This window comes from Rhea pennata, chromosome 4, assembly GCF_028389875.1.
Source record: "Rhea pennata isolate bPtePen1 chromosome 4, bPtePen1.pri, whole genome shotgun sequence".
NCBI classification, from domain to species: Eukaryota; Metazoa; Chordata; class Aves; order Rheiformes; family Rheidae; genus Rhea; species Rhea pennata.
Window position 1 is genome coordinate 13,678,189 of NC_084666.1, and position 17,934 is coordinate 13,696,122.

General features: G+C 40.7%; 1 protein-coding gene across 1 annotated transcript in view; it reads left to right on the plus strand.

Annotated features, from left to right (window-relative positions):
• Positions 1–17,934, plus strand: part of CRMP1 (collapsin response mediator protein 1) — a 47,696-nt gene that overhangs the window by 19,998 nt on the left and 9,764 nt on the right. The window contains exons 5-10 of the mRNA XM_062574498.1: positions 1,078–1,242; positions 6,395–6,456; positions 8,157–8,237; positions 11,336–11,404; positions 13,807–13,927; positions 15,510–15,666. Of these exons, the coding sequence (XP_062430482.1) occupies positions 1,078–1,242; positions 6,395–6,456; positions 8,157–8,237; positions 11,336–11,404; positions 13,807–13,927; positions 15,510–15,666 (655 nt within the window). The remainder of the gene's footprint in view (positions 1–1,077; positions 1,243–6,394; positions 6,457–8,156; positions 8,238–11,335; positions 11,405–13,806; positions 13,928–15,509; positions 15,667–17,934) is intronic.

The following is a 17,934-nucleotide window of genomic DNA, read 5'->3' on the forward strand; positions in this document are numbered from 1 at the left end:
AGTGCACCACATTTGCACAGTGTAATTTCAGCAAATATGGCAAAAGACCAGTGATTTTCTCTCTACTCTCTTTCTGTTGTCTGTGTGGCTCACATTTGTGATACTGTTTTAAATAGGTGCTCCAATGTAATCATGGGAAAGCTTATTGCTTTGCTGACAAAGTGGCACTTAGCTGCTCATGCAGTTAAGTATGTCTGCATCAGTAAAGATGCTGATAAAAAATTTCTTGATGGATAATAGTTGTGCTTTTGGTTTGTTTCTTGATGTGAAGTGCTTGTGGTTATCCTGATCACAACTGGATGCTGCTTAATCAAAGGCCTGAAGCTCATACATCCACTTGTGCAATATAATGTTTGTAAACACCACCAGTAAGCCCTTAGTATGTTTCCTTGCTTCCTTTTGACCCAGCTCTGTCAAAGGATAACTATATATATGCATGAGTAATCCTGTCTTTACTTGATGTCATTCAACTTAGCGGGATCACTAGATGCAGCAGGCCTTAAGACAGCTAAGATGCGTAGCTTCAGCACACTCAATCTGCCATGTAGTGTGGCTGAGTGTTTATGCTTTATATCTTCTCTGTTCAAACGCTTAGCTGTATTCCCAAGTCTGTCTGCTAGGAAAACATACAACATCTCAGTTAATTTATTGGTGAGGCTGAGTGGGCCAATCCAGTGGCTGTGAGGAACTGGTTAATAATAAAACTAATTATGAAATACTTAGAAATAAACATATCAGCTAATAAATGCAGATAAGCTTAGAACTTGTGCTTTCTTAGAGAAGAAAAAAAGGAAGAACAAATGTCCCCTAAACTGTGGGATGTTTAGATCTACGCTTGGGTGTTTATTCACTGTGCACCAAACAGGTTACCAGGCTCAGTTTTAGCATAGAGTGTTCCACAAAATCTGCTACACCTAAGAAAATAGAATGAAGCTAGCAGCCTGCAATTACAGCATACACACAAAGTGCCTCTAACGAATGCTGTCCTAGATGCTGGAAGACTAGTTACAGTTACAGGCACCTAGGAACTGTGACCAGTAAGTAGTCTGACTAATGGATGCTGAATCTCTTTTCCAGTTGACCATGTGCTCCCAGAGCCTGGATCAAGTTTACTGACCTCCTTTGAAAAGTGGCATGAGGCAGCTGACACCAAATCCTGTTGTGATTACTCTCTCCATGTGGACATCACTAGCTGGTATGATGGAATTCGAGAAGAGCTGGAAATACTGGTGCAAGACAAAGGTTAGTGAATGAAAATGAGCAGGATTTGTGTTTTTCCTGAAATGTCATACAGATGTCAAATTTAGAAGTATTTTAATGAATACATCGTCTAGATAAGAAATGCACAGATACAAGGTGTACTGCCCAAAATTCTGCACTGCCTTGGATTTTTGTATTCACAAAGAGCTTGTGAATTAGTGATAATCAGCAGCAAGGCCCCTGAAGGGAATGGGCTTGCCAATGCAGGCAAGGAAAATGAAAAACATTGATGTTATCTGATAGAAATATATCATTTCACACTTATTGTGCATGTGGAAATAATTACGCAAGGTTCAGACACTGCATAGTTAGGTTTTGTTGGAAGATAAAACTCAGAGATCAATATTTAGGGTAATCAGCATGGTCATCTCAGATCTTCCATTTGATGATTGGAGAGAAAGAGACACATAAAGGTAGCAGTTCAAATTTTAGCTAGTCTGGAATCTGCCCCTTTAGCTGCCTCGAGCTAAGGCCACATATCAAGGGCCGGATTACCACGTCTGAAAAGCTAACATCACAGGCTGTTGCTCATTTATTAGCAATGGCTGAGGGTACTTTATATGCTTAGACTAGAAATTATTGTAAAACATGTTTATATTTTGAAAATGGGTTCAAGTTTTTTTTTTTTTTTTTTTTTTTAAGGACAGTCTAAAGTTAGGTTCCTAATACTGAAAAAATGTCCTGATTTTCTCAAGTGCTTGTTCTCCTGTGGCTTTTCCAAGAAGTTACTAAAAATACTTTGTGTCAAGTCTTACAGAAACCAGGTCACTTATTTAGGAATCTATTTATGACACTTATGGGCTTGATTCAGTTCAATTAACTACTGTCACATGAGATGCTGTAAGTTATCCTATCTGGACTCCACCTACTGCTCCAGAATAGCGTAGATAAAAACTTCCAGAAATCCTGTCCCACACCTGCCAGCTCAGTGTAAATGTCTATTATATAGCAGTAGCACCAGATGCTTATGTGTGGGCAGCTGAATCTAGCCTTCAGAAAATAATAATTTTGATCTAATTCCTTAAAATTCTGCCAGCTAATGTGAATTTTCTGCCTAGAGACATATCTTTTCAAATATTTTTTGCTTCAAAAGTTCTTCGAAAATTTATGTGTATTAATTAGGAAATGAGACTGTACCATTGGTAAATCAGAATGACCCTTGTGTTGGGAAGTCTAAGTTAGGTTTAAGCAGCATCCTTTGCAAAGTGTAGGGCTAGTAATGGATTAGATTTTAAAATTCTCTTTATATAAAAATGTACTGCCAAGGTAGAAGAACAAAGTAAAAACTGATCTTTTGAGTGTGCAGTTGTTCACTGAGATACTACAGAAGCGCAGTCACATGTAAGAATTCATCCTGTATTGCAGCATGGTAACAGTACATTTACTATATAATCAGATTTTAGGCAACAAAACACTTCAATCAGCAAGATTATGTATAATTTGGACAAACAAATTTTGTCTTACATAGATCTTTATAATATCGGTGATTTTTTTCATGGTGATGACATCTGCCAACATTGATGGTGCAAAATTTTGTGCCATTCTCCTGTTATCAGCTTTGATAACACCATTGTAAATTACCTGAATGGGCTATCAGGGAAGTATATGTGGCTTATTTCAAAGGTTAGCTGTTATTTTGTAGAGTCAGAGATCACAGATGGCTCAGCACTCCCAAATGTGCCTGAGGGCTTACGTTAAAATCCTGGTGTGGACAGTTGGGTTAATATCTATTCTCCAGCTATTGAAATGTGAGTTTTCAACAGAAATCTGAGCTGCCTTTCGCTCTTCAGGGGAAGCAGCGATCTGTTCTTTGGTTCCTGACCAAGGACGTGTGATGGGGTTCTCAGTGGCTCTTTGATGGGAATAGCATTAGGAGGTCACCTTTGTTCTCATGGAGGCTGCAGTATATCTCCAACCAGTCAATGTAAATTACTCTCATGTGTCAGGAAACACAAAGTAAGGGAGGGTAAGAAAGCACAAACACAATAGGAAATATTTCAAAAGGGCAGGAGCTTTCAAATTAATGGATAATATCTGTCGATAATGGGAAACATTTGGGCCAGGTTGTTGGTCTTGATGTCGGTGGAGAGATGCTGTTTTTTCAGCTAAGAATCTGGATTGCATTTGTTTTCTGCTGACTGTCTAGTGAGTTATTTAGCCAAATACGTGGCTGAGTGAATCACATCTCAATGCTAGCACTGGTGTGCCTAGTACTGTCTCAGTATGAATCACAGGAGAGCTTACCGAGCTGCTGCTGAGATGCCCTTGTCATGAGTTATAATTGAACAATTAATCATTTTTAAATCAATACAAAGCTGATTTAAGGAGAAAGGCTTTAGAAGGTCTTGGAGATTTTGTAGAACCAAATGTTGATCATAGAAGATTCAGGCTTGTAAATTTTCAGCAGTCTGTCTGTGACTGTGACTCTCACACACATGTAAAAGAGCAAAAGCCTTGAACTCTACTGATGCAGAAAGCTCACTGGTTCCTGTAACTACTGTGATTCATCACTGTTCAAAAAAACTTGTAGCCGTGCCTGAAATTTGGAGAGGATTCTGCTGAGTGCTCTTGGTGCTGAGAACCAGTACCCACCTATGACATTAGAACGGATGTAGTATGAAACAAATATTAAGCGTTAAGTTAAATCAATGGACTGGATCTTCTCTAATTCCACATATTTCCTTCCAGTGACTATACTGAGGGATTAGACATAAGCATTAGGCAGAGAATCTGATCTTGGATATCTATGTATGTGTACTGATTTTATTTTATTTTGGTATCTTATAAAAGGACTCTATTTGCAAGATAGAACAATTTAAACTGTTTCTCCTGCTAGCTGCAAAGACAGCCTGTGAGATGCCCTTCTGCTTTCTGTGTATCTGATGGCCAGGAGCCAGGATCACAGGTTCACTTTAGATTATAGTAGTCTGCTTCTGCGCTGTAGAAACTGTAAATAAAGAGGCAGTTCAAAATCCTGCGATGGGATCCCATCTGTGATCACTTCTACTCTCACTGACTTCAGGGAGAACATTCACTTAAGTGGGAGAAAACTCATACTCCTTTCATCATGGTCAGAAAAGGGCCTAATAAGATACAAAGGTAAAAAAGAAAAGGTGAGAGAATGTATATTCCTTGAATAGAGGTGTCTTCCAACCACAGTGCCCAGAGAAAAATGCTGTGTTTCCTATGGGACTGTGATTAAATTAATTACCTTTGGCTAGATCTCTGTGGATAAGGGAGAGCTATGTGTAAGCTTGCTCTTTGCTTATAAAGAGATGTATACGAGATGGTCTAACTGCTTGCCATCACAGGGGCTAGTTTGCATACCTTGAACTAGCCCGGATATGCCTCTCCCATTGCCTCATGCATACATAGCCAAACATGCAAAAAGGTGGCTCTGAGGTCCAGGTGTGGGTTTGTGAAAAGAAACCAGAGCTTTCCTCAAAGACAGGTTGGACATGTGTGCTAAACATCATTAAGGTGGTGGCAATTGGTCAGAGGGAGGCTATAAATATTGGCCCCAGTGAAAGTGCAATCAGGCTTAAAGATTTCAGAGCAGGAACATATGGAGCACATTGAAACTGTGTAATGAGGAGTAGGCTGAGTGATCACAGTTAGCAAAACTCAGGTGTGGTTCTAGGGAATATGAGAAATAGGAAAAAATGTTATTCCTTCTGAAATCTAAAAGTCTCATTCTGGGGGGATCTGGCAGCCCCAGTGCTTGTGTTGCCTGGTGACATTTGGGACATGGATGTCTGCTAAAGACTGGCAGGGCTGATGGGGTCCAGCAGCTTGCACTCGATTTACTCTGCATGAACATCAGAAGGGAAGGCTAGCTCTTGCTCTGTGTTTCTTCCTCAGCTGCCTTGGCTTAACAGGAAGATACAATAACACAGATTGTTTCCGGGTTTTATCCTGCATGAAAAGTGTATCCTTGAATGTTTTAGGCTTGAAATTGTGAATAAGCAAACTCTCTGCCTGAGCATGAGCAACTAAGCCCTCTGCCTGAAGGTCTATCTGCACACGTCTAGACTCATGAGAACATTACATCTTCATCAAGCAACCTTATTTCTTTAATGTAGCCTGCATGAATAACATGAAGGCTTATTTTTCCTTCTGCCCCAGGAAGCACAGTTTTCATAATGGCTATTTTGAAACACAGCATATATGGCTGAGATGGCTTAGAAAGTACTTTCTTTTAAGCTAGAAAGCTCTGAGATCAGTCCCTATACCGAATTGAGGAGGCTGTCAGTAGACTAAAGAGGCAAGTTTATCAAATAGTATGATTTCATATACACAGAAGATATCAACATAAGATGTGTTTGGAATTCCCATTCGCTTAGACTATGAAGCTGTGTAATCTCTCTGGGCAAATTTTTGAAATAAATAGAAAAACATTTAGTGATTCAAATACAGTTGGTTTTTGGCCACCCACTCAACACTAGCATTTCTTACTGATTTCTAAAATTTGGAGCTGTCGTCTTTCAGAGTTCTGTATTATTGCCAACATGAATCCCTTCATCTTTGGAAGATGGAAGAAAAGATGTGGCTAACCTCACTTGTAGCTGATTTCAAACTCTGATTGATTGATTTCATTCATTTCCAGTGTTCATCTTTGACTAAGCTGGGCACTTTGAGCAGCAGGGTCAAGAAGAAGCAAGTCCATCTGCAAATTCAGATAAACAGTTCCTACAGCTTCTCAGCACTTTGGGGAAATTTAACTAAAAGCATCTTGGCTAAACAGCTTATATACTGAAAAACACAATTTCAAGTTAAACTGAAATGATTTACAGATTCGCTAAAGAAAACTAAAAATTTCTTTCTAGACTAGTGATTCACAAAAATCTTAAACTTTACATGATTAGGTCGTGCTTATTTTAGCCACTCGTATTTTACTGCGATTTTGCCACAAGCAATCCTATGTGCAGTTGAGCTGGGTTGCTCCAGGGCTGAGAGCAGGCAATCCACAGGAGTCCAAAGAGAAGAGGTCAACCAGGCTTCTAGTCATAATAACTATAATACAGCTATGGGTTCATATTCTTTTGACATATTTTTCTGGAAACCTGAATTTGTTTATATAAGATGTAAGAATCCACTTAACATGGCAACACCTTTATATTTTGTCTTGAAACAGGTGTGAACTCTTTCCAAGTCTACATGGCCTACAAAGATCTTTACCAAATGTCCGACAGCCAGGTATTGCTCTGAATCTTTTTATGGCTGTGATTTGTCCTTTCTTCCATGATCCCCCTCCCAACATCTTAGGACTTCTTAAGGTTGAACACCAGGAAAATATTCCCATTGCTTGAAGTAGAATTGGGGGAAATGTACAACTGAGGAATTTCTCTGGAGGGTCAGTTCTGACCAGGGCTAAACTGCCAGTGTTCCTTTGAGTGTATGACATTCAACTTCTGCAAAGTTTATCTAGTGTCTCCCAACGCTGCAACCACTCAGCACCACTCAGGATTTTGCCCAGGACTTTAATTTGCTTTAGCTTTGCAATATTCTAGGTCAGAGAGGGAAAAATAGATGAAGCACTCTAGGCAGTGAGAGTGTTGAGATTTCAGAAGTTTCTCTGCTGCTGCAGACAGCAAAAGTGTGTTGTTCTCGGGGGAGGCTGCCTTTTCTTGTTTGGGTTGGAGCTAACAATGAGCTTGTTTGTGTAGCCCTCATTCCAGATTCCAGACTCTCCAGCTTTCCCATTCACAAGTATCACGTCACTGTAAACGGGCAACAGCATCTGTTAGTAATAATAATGTTTGCTTATTTGGTTGAGAAAATGTTTCATTCTTGCTTATCCTAGAGCTGTATGTCTGTCTCTTAAATAACTGTTACACCTCTAGTGTATGTGGTTTTAATTGGAATTTTAGACATAATAATATTTAAATATTGTCTGAGAGGCAGTGCATGCCAAATTCAACTTCCTGATGAGATTAGCAGGGGAAACATCCATCAGAAATGTTATATGCTCAGCTAGACTAATGCTCATTAACATTTTAAATGTACATGTCAATCTATGTATTCCTAACCATTTAAACCTAGCTGAAGTGCCCTAGTGCGGAAGCGGGCACTGATGGTGACATGTCTTCAGTATTTAATCTGTGTTTGAAAACTGGGCTTCCATGTTATTGAAATCTGAGCTGAGCAAGGAATATCTTAGTTGAATACCTTTTGGAAAGGGAACTAGAATTTCAATAGTTCAGAAATTTTCCTTAAAGCAAAAGAATCAGCTATTTTCCTTTTGTACGGATGGGTTTTGAATGTTAGAAAGCAACAGACAGAGGATGCTCTAGAAAAAAATGTTGAAAGTTTAGTTGGAGAAGCAAGGTGATGATGAAAGCTTGATACTCTCTGCTCTAACAAAATGGTGCAAAATGCATGCACTTCAGAAAATATGTTTTAGCTGTACTAATAATGTCTACAATCTATTGATTATTCCCATTCTGTATAAGTGCATTTCAATAGATCTATTTCTTGTTTATTCAGGCAAGACAGCTTTAATAATGTGTCCACTACAGTTGCTAAAACTACAGACAAGAGGGCACTCAGTAAGCCTAGGCATGTGTGGGAGGGTGTAAAAGCTGGTCCTACAGTAAGGGAAGCTCAAGGAGGCACAACACCACTTGAGTGCTGTCTTGGTGTGTAAGGGCACAATCTCATCCTGTGCCTGACTGGCATACAAAGGTGTATAAGTCCGGTGGTAAATAAAGTGGATGCTTACCAATGAATCCCCTGGCTCTCTGTAGAGGTAAAGAGTGGAAGACAGAGATAATTTTCTATTCACTGAGCTGATTACCAGCATGAAAGGAGCAAAACTGAGATGAACAAAGAGGTCTGAGTGTTAAGTAGCATGTTTTCTTTATTCAACAGTGTTTCCTTCTTTGTACTTCCTGTAGCTTTATGAAGCCTTTACCTTTCTAAAAAGTCTGGGAGCTGTCATCCTGGTACATGCTGAAAATGGAGACTTGATAGCTCAGGTAAGTGAACTGTGGTTTTTGTTTCATTTTTTGAGAAGATTCACGTGAGTGAGGAGGAGTAAATCCCTTCAGGAAGGGGTGGTGGAAAAAGGAACTTGCTAGTAATGCATCTTTGTTGGGTCTGATGTCTTCTACACCACCTGTACAAACCGTGGGATGGAAGGACAGCATTCCTGCTGCGTACTTTGGCAAAACACCCATGAGATGGAGTAGTGATCCAAGCAGCTCCTGCGTTGGCAGCAGATCAGTTCTAGGTGAGGGGGTTGGAGGAAGCAAGAAGGTGTCTCCTGAATCCAACAGAGGCAAGTGAAGCAGAATAAACATTGTAAAGCCTTGCTTGAAGATTTGGGGGACACAGTAAGGAGCTGAGAAGCTTTATGCTAATGTTGCCGCTGGAATTATCAGCATAAGCTAGCATAGTGAGTTTAGAGTGGGTGGTAGAACTCTCAGACCTGTTTATTTTTTAGAAGAGACTTAGAAATCTCTGAAATTTGAATACAAACCACCATGATCTTCTAAAATGCTTAAAAATGTGCATTATAGTGTAAGTCATGCTGTTGGAAGAGAACTCTCAGAAGCAGGAAATTGGACTCAAACTGATTATGTTCTATTAAAATATACCAGTTCCCCAGCCTATGCTTTGCAGATGAACTGAGCTGAGCAGTCCTCTGATCCCTCATGCATGTGCTGGCAGCAGGGTAGAGCTCCTCTGAGGTCTGTGAAGCTCTGACTGAGTGGACTGGTTTTATCTGCTGAGCTCTTCATCTGCTGGCTTATCTGCTCAGGACTAGGTTGCAGAGCTGACAAGGAAATTACAGCAGATAAAAACATGTTGTCTGTCTTCTTTGGACTGGGGAAGCTACATTGTCTCGTGGCTGAGCCAAAATTTCACGTGAATGTTTCATATGGTTAGGCAGCGCAGCTAGGCTCTTGCTATACAGATTTATTTATTTATTTATTTTTCCCTCAGTGGGATTCTGTCCTCTACATATTGGGTAGGAATTTAATGCCTTTGAGAGTCTTCTTTCCTACTGTCATGTTTGGCCAAACTGATCATTGAGCACAAAAGATACTAGTGAGGAATCAACAGGCACATACGGTGCAGTTGTATTCATCCCACTTGAAACCAGGTGAAAACCATCATTCAGATCCAAGAGGAAAAATGTTGGAATTTCCCAGCAAGATCAGCGTGATTTGAAACTACCAAAATATTATCATTTACAGTTTTAGTATAACATGAAATAGAACAAAAAGAAATAATAATGAACATAATAAATCAATATTACTGCGGAAATGGCAATAAGAAAGAAATCAGATGGCACTCATGGTGTTTTGCTATGTTCTCCATTAAAATCAACAAGCACTTTTGCAGTTGCATTTTTGATAGAAATCTGTTCCAACTATGTTTTTCTTTGATCAGCTTTAATATACAGCCATAGAACATGAACATAAAGGAAAGAAAAGTGATTAAGAAAAGAGGAAGGAAGTTGTTAAGAAACGTGAATTATGTTATACACCAACATATTTCTTCAGCACTGCCATGTCTCATAAAATCAGTTCTTCCTTGTGCTTATATTCAGAAGGATTATTTGGATGATGAAAGGAAAGTTGCCTACAGGGATGTTTCAGGGGACTATCCAACGTGAAAATCTAAATTTGATCTTACTGAACAAATTTTCTCACTTATTATCACTATCAAATCCTCTTACAGTAAATAATTTTATCATATGATCCGATTTTACAACATCCTTCAAGAGGCAAATCTACCACATTTTAAATTTTGCCATTCTTTGCCATTTTGATATTTTTTGTATTATTTAGTTTTAATTGTTTACTTATGATTCCATTTTAATTATCTGAAGTCTTTAACTTCCACTGTTCAGAGCTGTTGCATTATGGATTTAGAATACCTATTTTTAATAATACCTATGAAATACTATGATTTTCTAACTCAAAATGATTACATGGACAGATTAATAGGGTCCTCTACACCCTTGATTGATTGTAGCGAAGGCAAAAGTATATGTGAATAATAAGTTGCCCAGGTTTTGCTGAAATACATTGGTAATGCGTTAATTTTTCCCACTCAAGGACGTGAGATTAAATATTTATTAGATTACACAGTGAAGTATGTTAGGTAACTTCATCCTAGTCTCTAAGGGACGTTTGTCTGTATCGCGGAGTCGTTGCATTTGTTCTACTCTGCTCATTAGAGACCTGTGGGCCTGGGAGGCCAGGGGCGGAGGCACATCAATAGCTCCGTGTTTGCACCTCTGCTCTGTTGGTGGACCTGTATCCAGCCTCACATCAGGAACAGTTAATTACCATCTTCTATGGACAAGGAAATTTATTCCAGTGCCACCGTGTGACCTTAAATTAAACGATAATTGAAGCCCCTTGACTGTTTTTAAAAATCACTCTCACTGATGCAAAGCTTGACAGCACAATTTTTTTCTGACAACTCCCCATTGGCTCTAAGTAGGGCCTGTTGACATGGTTGCAGTGCCACAGTGACCAGAGGCTGGAGAAAGCATTTTTTTGCTTTCAAGAAAACATAATTTTAGTGATTCAATTGGTAGGGGAGAAGTGTTACAGAACGGCGGCAGAGCAGCAACTCCATCTGTTAAAAGCCACCAGTGCTGAAAGTTTAAAGAAGGTAACAATGCTTCATAGTTTGAAAACAGAGAACTTTTTTGTGAGTAAATAAAGAATTGCCGTATGGAAACATCCATAACTACAATTTAAAATATTGATACCTATTCCCTGGCCTGGTGTCAAATAAGAATTTCTGGTGGGCAGAGGAGGCTTCAGATGGTGCGATCACAGTGGCCTGAGGCACAAATATGCTCTGTCAAATTGCAGTGACAAGTCCTCCTTTGAAATCTGGGCTGAGTGTACAGCGCAGAGGCCAGGGGACAGGGGGGCAGTGTATTTAGAGCTGATGTTTTCATGCCCTCCCCCAGCAGCAGGCTTACTCGACTGCATTTACACAGAGAAAAATAGGCAGTCAGAAAATACAGCTGTTAACCCGCGAGAGGATGCTGGATAGAAGCATCTCATGTTGTAGCAGTTGACAGCGTTTGTCTGTTATGTTTCAGGAACAAAAACGTATCCTGGAAATGGGAATCACAGGACCTGAGGGACATGCCCTGAGCAGACCCGAGGAGGTAAGGGACTGCACTCGTTCTGTAGTTCATGGAAAAATTTGTCAAGTACATAATATCAGAACTTGGCTTCTGCTATGTGCAGATGACGGGCGGGCGTATGGGGGAAGGTGGCAATCTGTTTGTCCTGTGGCCGCTTCCAGTGTTATTCAAAGCTTTAAAAAGTCTGAATCCCCTTCAGCCCGTTTGCCTTAAATACCCTTGCTGCTGGCAGCATCACATTGCTTCTGGGTGGGAGAGGAAGGGCTGCCCGTGCACCCAGGTCACGGCTCCTTCTCACCACCTTGCCTGGAGGAGTGGACCCGCTGGGTTGTGAAATGTCGCCATTTCTCTGGTCAAGTTTTTCTGGCACTTTGCAATTATCTTGGATCCCTACCGCGACCCCCATTTTGGAAAGCACTGCTCTAGCCCAAGAAGGTTGTCTTCAGTGTTTCAGTTTTATAGCACAGATGTGCAAACATTTTTGACTGTGAGCCTTGTGATTTGATTTGCAACTGCAAATACCAGTGTGAATTTCAGATTTCTTTCCATTTCCTAATCCCACTTCAGTTGGGATCTTGCTCAGGATTGTGACCTCTAGTGTTGGACTTGGGGTACCAGGCAGGTCAGTAACAACCTGTGGGCTAGGCTTCGGAGATAGATACTGTTTTTGATACTGATAACCGGAGATACTGATTCATTAGTTTGTTTTGGCTGAAAAATCCTTCTACAAAATGCATATTTGCACCTATACCATGCATATGTGTACTCCCACATATAAATCTACACTTATATCTGCAGATACGTTTGTAGTAAAAATGCAGTATGTCAAAAGGCAAATATGTGAGAATGTAAAGATACTTTAAGACAGTTCAATTTATGCAATTCTCTTTATAATAAAACCTACTTCTTGCAAAGATCCAGGCATCTGGAAAGCGTTTAGGGGATTTTTGTGTGTGTTTTTTTTTTTTTTTTTTTTTTTTGTAAGAAGAAAAAAGTGGAGATATGTAAATGTCTCTTACTACACATAGTTCAGAGAATTAATGACATGATCAGAGGCAGTAGTGGAAAGTGACTGCTTTCCTTGAAGACTAAAGAGACAAGGCCTTGGGGATTTGATGCTAAACTCAAAGAGATTGTTGTCATTTGCAGATCTTTATATAACCTCTCCCCAAAGCAAAAGGAATGAACTTAATTGGTTGCATTCTTCTGTTGAACAGTTTATGTATTTTTTCATTTTTCTATTTAACTTCCACCTAAGTTGTTCTAAAAGAACTGAGTCTTTTCCCTTTAATGAAGACAAGGGCCTAAGGAAAATCTGCCTTTGCAGTTTCTAGAAAGGAATTTTACATCTCTCTGACTATGACATCTGACTACCTAATTCCCAGTGCTGAGGTATGAGGGTCCTGCTTTTCTTCCTCATCCTTTTGTGGGCACCTTTGAGGATTTAGGATAAATTTTGTAATATAGGTCCTAGGAGAACCTGAAGTGACAGTGCTGGAAATCAGCACTGTGATTTTAAGACAAAATATTTCACTTAACTGTGATAGGTTAAGCCATGTGTTTTCAAAGAGGTTATATTACAAAATCTTTCCAGCACAACATTTGGAGAGAATTTTCTGCATTTTCACACCAGTATTTACAGTGAGGACAAACTCTTAGGTATTCAAGTGCTGACACTGTGAGTCTGTCTGGGAGGGAGGTATAAAGCTGATGGCTGAGGAGGGGAGTCTCCGCTGGGAGCACTGCTCCTCCGCCTGCAGACAAATGCTTGGCATGTACATCCCAGATGGCTCCCTGGGAGGAGATGGCGTTTACCCTTGCTGACAGAGGGGACTTACTGGGGACATTTCAAGGGGTTTTATGGATTATGGGCTAAATTTGGCCCACAATGCTGAAGCTGCTGTTTGAGAATACTTTACATTCACTCTCTTCTTATCCTTACATAAAGATTGCATAGGATAAGCTCTCAGGGAGAGCTCAGAGACTGAGTTGGTGCTAGGGCACTGTTCCCTTGCTCCCTTCTCCTTTTGTTGGCAGGCAAAAGGGAGAAGTTTGAAGTAGAAAGGAGAGAGGGAGGTACGCAGCCGTTTAGATGTAGCCTTTCCTGTGGGGCGGGGAGCTCCGTCCCATTAGAGAGTACAGAGGAGCAAAGTTTGGTGCTCAGTGAGAGCAGGCTGTGGGAAGCAAGGCCTGGTGTGTCCTTTGGCAGGAGCAGAGGGGCTGCAGGTGGAATTACCCCAAAGTGAAGTGCCTGAGAATGGCTTAGCTCCCTCTTTCGCAGCACTGCGTCTCTTTGGAATAAACAGAATCAACCCTTGGAGAACTGCTGCTAAACAGTGAGAGATATGGCTCATCCCTCCAGTTCGTTTTCCCTTCTCTTTGCTTTTGTAGCTAACTTTTTTCCTCCTTTTTTTTTTCCCCAGCTTGAAGCAGAAGCAGTTTTCCGTGCCATCACCATTGCTAGTCGAATAAACTGCCCAGTGTACATCACCAAAGTGATGAGTAAGAGTGCGGCTGACATCATTGCACTGGCTAGAAAGAAAGGTGAGATACTACCTCTTTTCCCCCCAGATTTGGATTTTGTGCTGAATAGAAGCTCAGAGAAAAAAAAACCTGCTGCTGGCAATCTGATCTGTACATCTTGATCCAAACCAACAGATATAGGGAGAGATTACCAAAGAATGGTAATTCCAGCACAGACACTAAATGTTTAGGAGTGAGAAAACTGAAGGGAGACCTCTCAACTTTGTTCAGCTGAGAAACTCACCCCACAGACTATAAGCAACCTCTCACCTTTTGAAGACTGGGTTGTAACTCTTCTTTCTCCTGTTTCCTTTCACCTGTAACTTAGATTATTACCTCTCTGCTCATGGGAGGGTTGTTCCTCTGAAGGGTTGTTTCCATCTTACAATGTCTTGGTCAGTGAAGCTGATGTTAGAGGTTTCTGGTGCCTTACTGCTAGAGGCTGATCCCATCAGATGTGCCACTGGTGGCGTCTGTGGGTCCACACTGTGCTCTGGGTCTGCGAAATGGTCCAGGTTAAAAGTAACCCAAAAGGAAATGAGCCTGGAGGCAGCAATTTTTAAAGGCCACTTTGCTTGCAGGCACAGATATATTGTAGAAACTGCACCAGAGGTGCTGCCTCACAGATGTATGGGTAGACGCAGCTTTTTGGAGGTCCATACCTTGCAGAGAGTGGGATGAAACACAGCACGAGCTCAGGGTCTGGTAGGAAGTGCTCTTCCATAACCAATCTTTCCTTTCCAGTCCTAACTTTCTGCCTCATACTGTACTTTACTGGAAATTTTACTCCACAACTCTGTTCTTCTCTTCTGATTTGTCATTGTTTTTTTCTTTCTCACTCTTCTTGCTTTCTTTCTTTCACTTTCTCTTTTTCTGGTTCATTTTTTTTCCCACTGGCCATTTCCACAATGCCTTTGCTCTTCTTCTAACTGGCCCTGTTTAAGAAGATGGTGAAGGCCAGAGCTAAGCCAAAAAAGAGCTGATTCATACATTTTTCATATTTTTCTCAAATTTAATTTTCCTTGTGTTTCATTTGAGAGTGAAAGCTGCATAGAGAGGAGTCAGAACTGTTCTGCTGGCCAGTGTTACAGAGCACACCGTCCCCAGTGACAAATGCTCTGGGGGTCATTTCTGAGCCATGTGGAAAAGCCAGAGAGAAAATTCTCTTCTTGATTTTTGTGTCCTTAGAGACTTGAAGCATGGTGTTGGAGACCTTGTGCTCCTATCTGCTGCTACGCTCAACCTGACAGCGGTAAGAAGATGTGTCAGCTGGAGCTCTCCTCTGTATCAATTCATGCTGAAGCAGAGCAATAGCCAGAACATGGCTGTGATTAAAACAGTACAAATTATAACCAGGTCTGAACTGTTTCCTTCTGGATTAGAAAGAGAACTTTGTAAATATCCTGATCAAAAGCATGTACAGCTCAGAAAGCCTCCTGATTAATTTTTTATCTTGCAGACAAAGCCAGGGCTGTTTAATTTTCTGGGAGCTGTGCTGACCATGTAGCAATGCATAAATTATACATAGCTGCATGCTGTAAGCAGAATAATGTGTTGAAAAGAGAGTGGATTCTAATCAGTTCATATCCTTGCTTTCCCCAAGGTCCCCTTGTTTTTGGAGAACCAATTACTGCCAGCTTGGGGACAGATGGGACACATTACTGGAGCAAAAACTGGGCCAAAGCTGCAGCTTTTGTGACTTCACCACCTCTGAGCCCTGATCCTACCACTCCAGATCACTTAAATTCTCTCTTAGCATGGTAAGGCCTTCCTTTCTTTACTGGCTGATGTTCAGGCAAATGCAAAAGCCACCTGGTTTGAAGTACCTAGGGATCAGCTCAGAATTTTCTTTAAAACAGTAATTTCCTTTGGTATCTTACACAGGAAATGACAGAGAGGCGATGGTAGAAAACCAAAGCTAGTTACGGCCCTGTGGTTAGTCCGTTCCTCAGGTGAGGAGGCCTAGACCTTCCACATTCCTGGTTAGCATGCTGAAGATCAACTGTGGATTACTCCAGGATGATTTCTTTTTCTCTCTGCTTTTCGAGTGACTACTATCTGTACAACGAGATAGCAATCTTTAGCACAGGACTTGGAGCAGGCTTTCTCCCTACTTCTCCAGTTTCTCCAGCCAAACGGTTAATATATATTTGCATTGCACTTACTCACTCCAGAGTAAGTAACAGCCTGGTGGGTAGAGCCCTGTGTGTGAGGGCAGACTCAATTTGAGGTCCCTGGTCATATCTAGCAAACACAACATCTGAAATGAAGTTTGTCCCATTGCAGAGGTTTCTGGAACTGAGAAACCATTCCTGAGGCCATTTTTGTGAAAGCTGTTGTGGGGCTGTAAGCTGTGAGCACTTCTGAAAATTAGGCTTTTCCAAACTAAGCTGTAGGGGTTTGCAATAAGGTTTAGCGGTATTAACTTGTGCCTACTGAAAACCAGTGACTTCTTGGTAGCTTGCCTTCATCCAGGATGTGCCAAAACTATATTAGCTTACCTCACCTAGCTTTCTGTGTGTTTTTATAGTTATCAGACTCCTCAAGCAGGAAGTCAGCAAAGATACATGGTACGTATAGAGAAGGCACATCAAGCATGGGAAAGAGGCCAGAATGGACTGCAGAAGAGATTGTTAGGGAACCAGGTGGAGACAGGCTGGCAATCTGAGGCCATCACTTGACATGATAGGGATAAAACTGTGCTGACTATCTTCAGATTGGCAGTGAGAGAGTCATCAGTAGAGGGATGAAAAGACTGGACAGCAGAGTGACAAGTATCTTCCTAATACAGAAGAGAAGATGTGCAACACCTTGCCATCATCCTGGAACTGCAAATCCATTTCTGAAAGTGCTTTCTGCTTTTAACCATTTGTGATTGTTCTCTAGCTGAAGTGGAAGACCAGCTGCTTTCAAGTGATAAGGAACATTTCAAGTTCCACTAGGACTGATTGCTTGCACTGAAGTGAGGCACTCAGCTTACCACTCAAACTGCTACTTAACACCAGATGGGGACACTTGTCTCACCTACTGCCTCCTCTTTCCAGGGACTCCTCTGCTCTAGACCAAGTAGCACATTTTTAACCCTAAAAGTGACCAACTGGTCTTCAGAAAACATCTTCCTTTGAGTTTTCCATGAGAAACTGAGCAGGCTGTATGGCAGGCAGTGGCAGTTTCTGGTAATCTAGCTCTGAATCACATGCATTTCTGGGTAGAATGTGCAGGAATTTTTTCTGTTGTGAAGGGCTGGTGGCAGAAATGATCTACTGTAGGTGAATTTTCTATTCCTTAAAATAAAATCAAGGAATAGAAATGTATTTTCTGGTAAGACCTAGCTCCATCAACACTGTAGAGAAGGATGTTCATTATGTGAGGGTAAGGCTCTTATCCAGAACATGGGAATGTATGGCTTTTTACTCTAGAAGAACAGCTGTAAGATTTTGAAAAAAGGGTTCCAAATAATATTATCTGAGTCAAAAGAGATCAGTTAAAATAGCAATAACGTTTTTAGAACTGGAATACAAATAATAACATTTTTAACACTAACATCAGAAGGACAAACTGAGGGGTCATAGATATTTTCATCATCCATCAAGTATCCAGAAATGGCTCTTTTTTCCTGGTGGCTTAAATCCCTAGATCTTAAATGACAGCAGCTTAGCCTGCTTCTCGTTTTAATGCTTTAAATATACATATGAAACTAAAAGAAGAACAGAATATATTATCACTCTGCAATGCATTTATGGAGAATTTTATGCAAGGGTGATAATAAAGATAATATTTCACTTTTCAGTTGCACTGGTTATCAGGAGACCAATATTTTTTTAAAAAATAAAGAGTCCTCACAACATTACTGGTGTGCAAGTGAGCATACTTGTTTGTCTATTTTCCACATAAAATGTTGATTTTTCACTAAAAAGCTGAATGTATGAAAATCCAGGATATCTCATGGGTTTTGCAGTTTGGATTTGCCTCGTGGGGTTTGCATCCTTGTTTCCTGGGCTGGGCCATGCACTTCAGGTGGCTTCTGT